This window comes from Corticium candelabrum, chromosome 1 (assembly GCF_963422355.1).
Source record: "Corticium candelabrum chromosome 1, ooCorCand1.1, whole genome shotgun sequence".
Taxonomy (NCBI): Eukaryota; Metazoa; Porifera; class Homoscleromorpha; order Homosclerophorida; family Plakinidae; genus Corticium; species Corticium candelabrum.
Window position 1 is genome coordinate 4,291,175 of NC_085085.1, and position 9,000 is coordinate 4,300,174.

A 9,000-nucleotide genomic window follows, 5' to 3' on the forward strand; every position below is an offset into this window, starting at 1 on the left:
GGACATGCTGATCAAAAGCACGACCCTTGTAGCCACAATGCACAGACAGTGTTGTTACCGAGTGCAGCTTGACTGTGACAGAAAGGGCATTGGTCACCCTGAAATAGAGACGACAGTCAAGACGTACAAAAAATAAAAAATAATTTGCATACAAATAATTTATATAAATAAATTATTATTAAATAACAAAAATAAAAAAAATTGTATACAATTAATTTATATAAATTAATTATATGCAAATTATTAATTAATTAATTTTTATTTATTAATTAATAAATCAATAATTTGCATACAATTAATTTGTATTTTTATTTATTTATATAAATTAATTGTATGCAAATTATTTATATATTTATTTTTTATTTATTAATATAAATAAATAGCATACAATTAATTTATATTAATAAATTATTAATCAATAATTCACATGATTGGTGACTATATCAACTGTACCTTCAGACATTCAGTATTATAATAGAAGTAACAATCGTCTCCTTTCGTAGCCATTCAATCGCCTCAACCCTGCAACACATATGAAATACATCCAACACATAAACTAATCGACGTCATGCAACTTCTGTGTTTCACACCACAAAAAGGACACAACAGACAAACAGAGACTTGAAATGAGTTTAGATGAAAAGTATGTGTGTGTGGCAGATAGGTGTGTGTGTGTGTGTGTGTGTGTGTGTGTGTGTGTGTGTGTGTGTGTGTGTGTGTGTGTGTGTGTGTGTGTGTGTGTGTGTGTGTGTGTGTGTGTGTGTGTGTGTGTGTGTGTGTGTGTGTGTGTGTATTTACCATTCATGATACATTTGTCATCTGTCAATTGTTTGTCTATGTGTCTGTCCATTGTTTGTCTGTGTCTATCAATTGTTTGTCCACCTGTCTGTCCATTGCTTGCCTGTGTCTATCAATTGTTTGTTCACCTGTCTGTCCATTGCTTGCCTGTGTCTGTCAATTGTTTGTCTGTATGTATGTCCATCTGTCTGTCAATTGTTTGTCTGTGTGTCTGTCCAATTTTTGTCTGTGTGTCTGTCCACTGCTTGCCTGTGTCTGTCAATTGTTTGTCCACCTGTCTCTGTCTGTCTGTCTGTCAATTGTTTGTCTATGTGTCTGTCCATTGTTTGTCTGTGTCTGTCAATTGTTTGTCCATCTGTCTATCCATTGTTTGTTTGCTTGTCTGTCAAATATATGTCCATTGTTTGTCTGTCTGTCTGTCCATTGTTTGTATGTCTGTCTGTCAATTGTTTGTCCATCTGTTTTTCTGTCCATCTGTCTGTCCATTGTTTGTCTGTCTGTCTGTCCCATCCATTTCTGTCCATCTGTCTGTCTGTGTGTCTGTCCATCTGTCTGTCTGTGTGCCTGTCTATCTCTCTGTCTGTGAGTCTGTCCATCTGTCTGTATGAGTCTGTCCATCTGTACATCTGTGTGTCTGTCCATCTGTGTGTCTGTCCATCTGTCTGTGACAGTGTCAGTCTATCCGTTTGTCTGCTTATCCATCACTCTATCAGCAAACACGTGCTACACAATCCAGTCACTGCAATCTGTACCCAATGCTGCTGCTTTGTCCTCCACAACAGCCAACTTCTCATCCTTCACGTTCTCCACTCCTCGTTGCTGTTGATCCCCATCAGCTCCTTGCAGGCGTAGCTCTTGTAAAAAGATTGCCAACCCATTAGCTTCTATAGCAGTCTTCACCAAAAGTCAGATGAAGAGTACTTGCAGTCCCTCTCTGTTGATATTCAATGGCATAATGAAGACATACGACATTCTTTCAAAGAATCAGCCATGCTGGATGATGATCTGTTCCAACAGAAAAGGCAGAAAACAACCATGAAGGAGACTGAAATATCCAGTAGTGGTGAAGACAAGAATCAGACAATTGAGACAGTCAAAACAAGTCTCAATGAAGTCATGGTTGACCTAGAAACTGGACTTGCCCCCAACATGACAAATAAAGATGGGTATCTGACAGCTGTTAAAAAGTTTTGTGAAACTACTGGAAATGTTGAGGAAAATCAACACATCCACCGACCAAGCAGCAACGTTTAGTTTCAGCATTACACACTTTTGGCAGTCATACATTGATAACAAAGCACAGGCAAAGAATTCGGGTGCAGCCTACAGCCCTCAGCAGACGAAAACACAAGAGAAATTCAAGCTCTGTTCCTGCAAAAGCTGGCCGCCCCAGTGTGTTTAATGGTAGGAGATCAACTCAAACAACTCCTTCTGTCAGTAGGTATGTGATGCCAAAGCGAATACAAAAGATAAAGAGACAGCACAGTCTGTCCGCCAGTATTCAGCAGAACAGCAAAAATGTTGACAGTTTATTATAAACTTTATACTTAGAAGCATGTTTACTATAGATATACAATGTAAGGTATAGATTACGTGTAAGCCCATGCAATATGTTCCTGAAGAACTAAAAAGTTAATCTATGTCTACGTGACTATACGTACCGTAGTCTAGCTACTAGTAGTTTGCATATTTTAATAGATAGCTAGCTGTATTACGTGTACACCAGTTTGAAGAGGTCTCTGATTGAACAGCTGAAAGTTGGAACAGCTCCTTTTGCGATGCAAGTGCACTGACGCAGATTTCTGCTGAATTATGAACTAAGAAAAATAAGTTAGCACAACGTAAGGTAGACGAAACGTCTAGCCTACCTGCTATAGCTACTTTGTGCGTATGTGCTTTGATGGCCCCCGAGTTCGCAAATTACGTCGCAGCTACCGCTTCAGCAACGTCAATGGTGTGGCGTCGCAAGGTGCGCAGTAGTCAACGAACGCAAACAACAATACAATCATGTTACGTTCCTTCTGCCAACGTCACGTGCAGATTACAGGGTATACGGGACGTGTATCCGGGTACTGAAGAAAGTGGGCCCAAAAAATTCGCCTGGTTGTCATGGTTAGCCTCGAATTTCCAGACCTGAGAGCGCTCACTCTGGTCTGGAAGTTCGAGGTTATGTCAGGGCACTCCCGCGAAGATTCTTTTCCAACGATGCGATTCTAATGGAGGCCGCAGTGCAACAAGACAGCGATGAGGAAGACTCTGAAAGCTCTGATGATGACCCCGAGTACGACAGTGGCGAACTCGTTGTTCAGGGTGGAGTGATCAATGGCGCTTTGTCAGGCGATCCTCCTCCTCGTGAAATCAGAGGTAGAGCAATTTCAGAATATGCTGCGTTTAGAATTGTGTTCATTGTACGAAGCACTAATGTGTTTGAATTATTGTAAATTTGTTAGCCGAAGAAGCAGTGGCAGATCTCATGGAGTCACATGACGAAGAAGGTAAATAACAATTTGCTAACCTTCTTTCTTGAGTATGTTGTCAAAAAATATTTGTCTGTTTACAGAAGATCTCCAAACCACCATGGACACCACAACTGACATCGACGAAGATGGCAATAACAATGATAAATGTATTTCAACTCATGTTTACTGTCGTTGCATTTGGTTGTAGTAACATGCATATTTAAATTTAGATTTGGTGTGGCAAGATATAGTGACGAATTTTTACTACATTGAAATAACTGGTCGTTAGTAACTACTTATGTGTTAGGGGATCCAGTAGCTGAGTCTACTCCAAAACGAAGGAAGACGGCTGACAACAACTTACAGTTGCCTGGTAATTTACTATTACACTGTAACACTGATCATTACTAACTGCTCTGTGTTATCCTCGTCTGTCAGATGACAACAATCTACCATTAATTTTTACAACATCTCAACATTGATACTTACTAACTAATCTGTGTTAGCTGCTCCTCTGTCTACAACTACCGCTGCTGCTAGAGTTAGTAAATTGAATGAAGTCTTTGTAAATCGTTGTTGACTGCACTCTATGCTACAGGTATTGCTTAGTACTTTGTGTACTACCACTACAACAACTACCACTTCTGCAGCTGCTACTACTACAGCTCGTACTACTATTGCTGCTAGAGTTAGTATGCTATCTAAAATTTTGTAGATTTTTGGTTTACGATGCTGTATACTTATAGAGTCTGTTCAGTGCTGTTGTTACACGTTCTGCCACTGCTATCACTACTGCTGCCTTTGCAACAACTACACCTGCAGCTGCTACTACTACAGCTCATACAACTACTGCTGCTAGAGTTAGTATGCTATCTAAAATTTTGTAGATTTTTGGTTTACGATGCTGTATGCTGAAGGTTTTTTTCCAGTACTGTTGCTACTAGTGCTGCCACTACTACTACTACTGCTCCTGCCACAACTCCTACTACTAGTACTTTTGTGACTACATCAACTACCAGCCTAGCAGCTGTTCAACCAGCGTCTGTCGTCCTCCCCCCTCCTTTCATGGCCATGCTACTAGACAAGCAAGGCGTGCCGAGCAAGCTGTCGGACAACCAGCTCAACAACAACAGATTCGTCGAGCTCAACAACCACCAGGTCAACAACCACCGGGTCAACAACCACCGGGTCAACAGCCACCGGGTTGAGCTCGACGACCACAAATTCATCAAGCTCAACAACAAGCTCAACAACCACAGTTGAGTACAATGAACAGAATAGACACATACAGTCTGGAATGAGAAAAAGCCGACAGCTTGCTGCCTATTCTTGGGTACTCTGGACCACCAACAGGACCAACCTTTTAAGACCCCGGCTGCACAGAGCTGTCCATTTTCTCAAAAATATTTGATGAAGAAGTACTGACAATGATTGTGGATTACACCAACTTGTATGCAGAAGTATTTCGAACAGCGGAGCCAGAGAAACATCATGACAAATGGACACCTCTGTCAGTTGGGGAACTTCAATGCTACATCGGGTTGGTCATTGCCATGGGGATTTCTAGGTTCCCTTGTATATCCTACTACTGACAACAACAATATTCCACCTTGAGCGTAGTAGGTATACCAAGGGTAATGGCAAGGAACAGTTTTACATCAATCTTCAGGTACTTCAGCAATCTTTGTTTTACTTTGTTGCCATTGCTAAAAACCACTATGTCAATCTCTAGGTATCTCCACATATCAGACCGTACCCAGGAACCGGCACGTGAGTCAAGAAATTATGACAAACTCTACAAAGTTAGAGAATTTCATGACCTCCTTGCTACGAAACATTAGCCCCTGTGTAACATTGGAAAAGAAGTAACCATCAACGAAGACACGATTCCATTCAAAGGAAGCATTGGCTTTCGTCAATATATGAAGGACAAACCTACAAAATGGGGCATAAAGGTCTGGACTCTCAGTGATGCAAAAACTGGCTACATCTACCGTTCTACAGTATACACCGGAAAGAGCTTCACTGGGAGAGAGCATGGTCTCCTCAGCAACGGGGTTGTGTGTGGACTGTTGCGTGGATTTGAAAACACAGGAATCCATCTCAATACTGACAATTTTTACACCAACCCGGAACTGTATCTTCATCTGCAAGAAAGAAACATCTTTGCGTGTGGCACAATCAGAAGAAGCAGGAGAGGATTTCCTCAAGCCTTGCAGATGACGAAACCTGAGGAGAATCGCACAGCAACGGGGACTATTGACTGGAGGGTTTCATTTCCCGTTCTGTGCGTTTCATGGAAGGACAAACGTCTGGTGCGAGTTCTCTCAACCTATCCACCCTCTCAAGGAAAACGACACATGGGCGAGACTTAGACGAAGCAGAAGCAGAAACCCAACAATTTTAGATTGCCCTCTAGCAATCAAAGATTACAATATTTATATGAGAGGAGTGGATAGAGGTGATCAACTCGTCACTCTTTACAATGGGGGACGACGGACAAAAAAAATGGTGGAAAAGAATATTTTGGCATGACGTTGAATCGATCCATCTCAATGCCCATATTCTTTTCAACAGCCAGAACAACAAAGACAACCGTATTTGACGTTTAAGACCAAACTGGTTGAACAGCTTATTGCTGGTAGAGCTTATTGTCAGACAGCGGGACATCAGAGGATCCATGCCCAACATGACCGCCTCAACAAAGCCCTTGGGCATGAACTTCTCTTTGGAGATGTAAGACGGGTTTGTAGAGTGTGTAGTGACACACTCCAAAAAGCGAGAAACCAAGCATTTTGGTTGCACTAGAGTAAAATCTTACTGTAGAGTGTGCCAAGTGTTTATGTTGTACAGAAAGTAGACAATGTTTTTGGAAGTACCATAACGAAAGGAATTACTGGACATAGTTAGAAGTTTGAATAAATTTGGTTTGCAAAGAAAATATCAGCAAATACATTTGATTTGTAGCTATATCAATACAGTTTTCAACTACATTATAATGTACTTGATGCTACCAACGCTGTACCTGTTTGTTTGAATAATTGTTCGATACTCTCCTTGATTCAGCCTAGAGAATGTGAAAGAGGAATTAAGTCACACAACGGTAAGTACCACTACAACCGCGACGTCTAACAATTCAGAAAAACGCCAAGCACTACTTCGACAAGTTACAATTACATTCTGACCTTCATCAATTTGAACAGAGCTTCCTTGTGGGTAAATTTGGCGACTCAGCATTGTCATTAGTGACAAGATACGACGGCACTGTAACCTAAGTAAAAGAGACAATAGAATACCAATTTCTATATCGATAGTTATAAAACATAGAAAGAAGCGCTTTACTGCTTTGGCCAATGCAATTGTTTGTTCATACCTTTCACGGGTGTGGCTCTTGATCAGCTTCCGGTACACGGAAGCTCTGTTGGCACTGTTTTCGCTACCTCTGCGAATCTAGAAACAACGCAAAACAGTACTTCAACGAGCTGCAATCACTATATAAATTTTATATGCTGTTACAAGGTTTTCGACGATATGTAAATGTCACGTGTATCAAGCTAGCATGCGGCGACATGAAATTACACCCGATGTAAAGCAAATTGCTTGAGCAGACGCCGCAATAGCTGAACACTCTTGTGTACAAAGCACAATTTTTTAGACGTTGTACTAGGGAATATCCAATTTTTTCTATCATAGTCTCGCGTTAGACCTTCCGCGCGAGATGCCTCGCTTTTTTGTGGTAGATAACGAGAGGGCTAAACACTTAGAAATCTCACGCCCGCAGCATAAAACCGATGCAAGCATAACAACATTAAATTGTTATAGTATGCATGTTTAAGTCAACATGGTGCATGTAGTTTTTCACTAGATTCGTTTGTTGTATGCTATATATTGCTGAAGACAAGGGGTTACGTTGACGAGAGTATTGTCCACTGAACATGTATAACACACATTACATCTGTTGATCAAAGTTTGCACATACAGATCAAATTGTCTGACTCATTGATGTCTGACTCCCAGTTATATGATTCTGTTAGAAGTTCGACTCTATTCGAAGTTTGTGCCAGAGTAGCCCAGAATATATGATGTGCGTTGTTTTTGCCAGTCAGTTTCTCAATCTAGATGATATTGTATTGTATCGTATTGTAAGAGACGCAGCTTAGGGTTCCCATAATACATCTAGAGATGAGAGGTACACACAAGAGTTCATGCACGTGTCAGCCCAGTAAGCCTTAACGGATCTGTTACATGGTGTCAGGAGTGCTATAGTTTAACCCTATAGTATACGTGTACATCACATATAGCAAATGAAGCCACTGCAGTGTTTATTAAGAAAGATAAACAACTTGCCATTTACAAAGCACTTGATGTTCGGGAAATTGTAGCACAAAGCTGGATAGAACTCCCACAGGTTTGGGACTCGTACACGAGGTTCTCCCTGATCTATAGAGAAACCAAACATCTCATAAAATAACGATTAGCAACATTGATAACTTGCCTAACGTCATGACGTCATGTATTACTACACTAGAACGGTAGTATACACGTACAGTTATTCGCTAGATCACGCACACATTACTCACATTACTTACAATGCATTATCGTTAGCACCCTCACGTCTTGCATGCCCGACGCCTTTTTGAGTCGTTGTAACCGTTCTGGAATAAACGTTTCATCACGATGATGCAATCGAACCGGATTACTCTAGAACAAACCCGTTCATACATGTACGAGTCGACCGACCCCAATACGTCGTAGCAACTTTCTTGCCTTCATCTAGAGAGAACATGTCGTCTAGCACGCTCCTTACAATTGCCGTCTTGTCTAACGGTAAGAAGCTGTACACGACGAACAGATTAGCCTAGTGATCGCGCTCACGTGCACGATAGTCTACTCATGACACGCTTAGCGGCGAGCTCCACCAGCAAAACACTATCAATTCAGTGTTTTAACGCTTGTTTCGTTTTTCAGTTTTGTTCTGGGCTTTTTCGATCGATGATTCTAAAGTGCAGTTTTCTATCAAATACGTCACAGGACCGACCCTACGAAGTGGGCAATCTCTCCATTTGAAGTGTACGGGACAGACAGCTCAGTTCTACCACTGGAAAAGAAATGGTAGACTAATCTGTGACAGCTCTCAACCCATCGACCCTTCGTCTAGATTCAGATGCTCTAACAATGATCTAGTTGTACCTATTGTCGACGCTCGAGACGACGGGCAATACTTATGTCTAGCGCCAAGAGTAGGGAAGAGCGCTCCCGTCACTGTCACAGTAACCGCGGTACCATGCACTGACCATACACCGAGTGTCACTACGCCAACGCCTGGTACATCAAAATCTACTACTGGTACGTATATACTTGTAGTGATCGAGGTAGTTGCTCACTGTTGACGGTCTCTAATTGCAATCGTGCAGCAAACGCGCTACATGGATCGACCCCTAACTAACTGGTCTCTCTATATGTTGCATTCAGGAACAGAACGTTCTACCAATACAACAACACGTTCTACCAATACGACAACACGTTCTACCAATACAACAACACGTTCTACCAATATAACAACACGCGTACGTTCTACCAATACGACAACACGTTCTACCAATACGACAACACGTTCTACCAATACAACAACACGTTCTACCAACATAGTAACACGCCCTACTACCGTATCCACAACCGGTAAGACCAGTTGCATGTATTGCATGATGCCGCCATGTATAGTCTTGGCACAAGCTAACTTTAT

The 9,000-nt window shown here is 41.4% G+C and overlaps 1 protein-coding gene and 3 long non-coding RNA genes across 7 annotated transcripts in view; 2 read left to right on the top strand and 2 right to left on the bottom strand.

The window, feature by feature from the left end:
• Positions 1-4: 4 nt before the first annotated feature.
• Positions 5-6,708, bottom strand: LOC134182356 (uncharacterized). 2 transcript variants are annotated; one of them, XR_009970320.1, is made up of 6 exons: positions 6,631-6,708; positions 6,443-6,528; positions 6,283-6,324; positions 1,551-1,803; positions 454-522; positions 5-98 (listed from the first exon to the last, which is right to left on the bottom strand). It is a non-coding gene; the product is annotated as an uncharacterized LOC134182356 (long non-coding RNA). The 2 variants fall into 2 exon arrangements; XR_009970319.1 differs by lacking the exons at positions 5-98; positions 454-522; positions 1,551-1,803 and having other exon boundaries at positions 6,164-6,324.
• On the top strand, positions 2,960-5,150 carry LOC134182345 (uncharacterized). Of its 2 annotated transcripts, none has more exons than XR_009970317.1 (9): positions 2,960-3,162; positions 3,249-3,293; positions 3,359-3,424; positions 3,488-3,630; positions 3,696-3,798; positions 3,856-3,945; positions 4,004-4,117; positions 4,175-4,926; positions 4,990-5,150. It is a non-coding gene; the product is annotated as an uncharacterized LOC134182345 (long non-coding RNA). The 2 variants fall into 2 exon arrangements; XR_009970316.1 differs by having other exon boundaries at positions 4,015-4,117.
• Positions 6,709-7,604: 896 nt separating the features above from the next.
• On the bottom strand, positions 7,605-8,103 carry LOC134182365 (uncharacterized). Its single transcript, XR_009970323.1, has 3 exons — positions 7,970-8,103; positions 7,847-7,912; positions 7,605-7,697 (listed from the first exon to the last, which is right to left on the bottom strand). It is a non-coding gene; the product is annotated as an uncharacterized LOC134182365 (long non-coding RNA).
• LOC134182314 (uncharacterized) overlaps positions 7,998-9,000 on the top strand; it is a 1,986-nt gene continuing 983 nt past the window's right edge. The window contains exons 1-4 of one of the 2 annotated variants that reach the window (XM_062649720.1): positions 7,998-8,084; positions 8,226-8,369; positions 8,442-8,603; positions 8,730-8,936. In XM_062649720.1, the coding sequence (XP_062505704.1) occupies positions 8,042-8,084; positions 8,226-8,369; positions 8,442-8,603; positions 8,730-8,936 (556 nt within the window). In that variant the 5' untranslated portion in view covers positions 7,998-8,041. Of the gene's footprint in view, positions 8,085-8,225; positions 8,604-8,729; positions 8,937-9,000 lie in introns of both variants that reach the window. The other variant, XM_062649714.1, reaches the window with a different exon arrangement.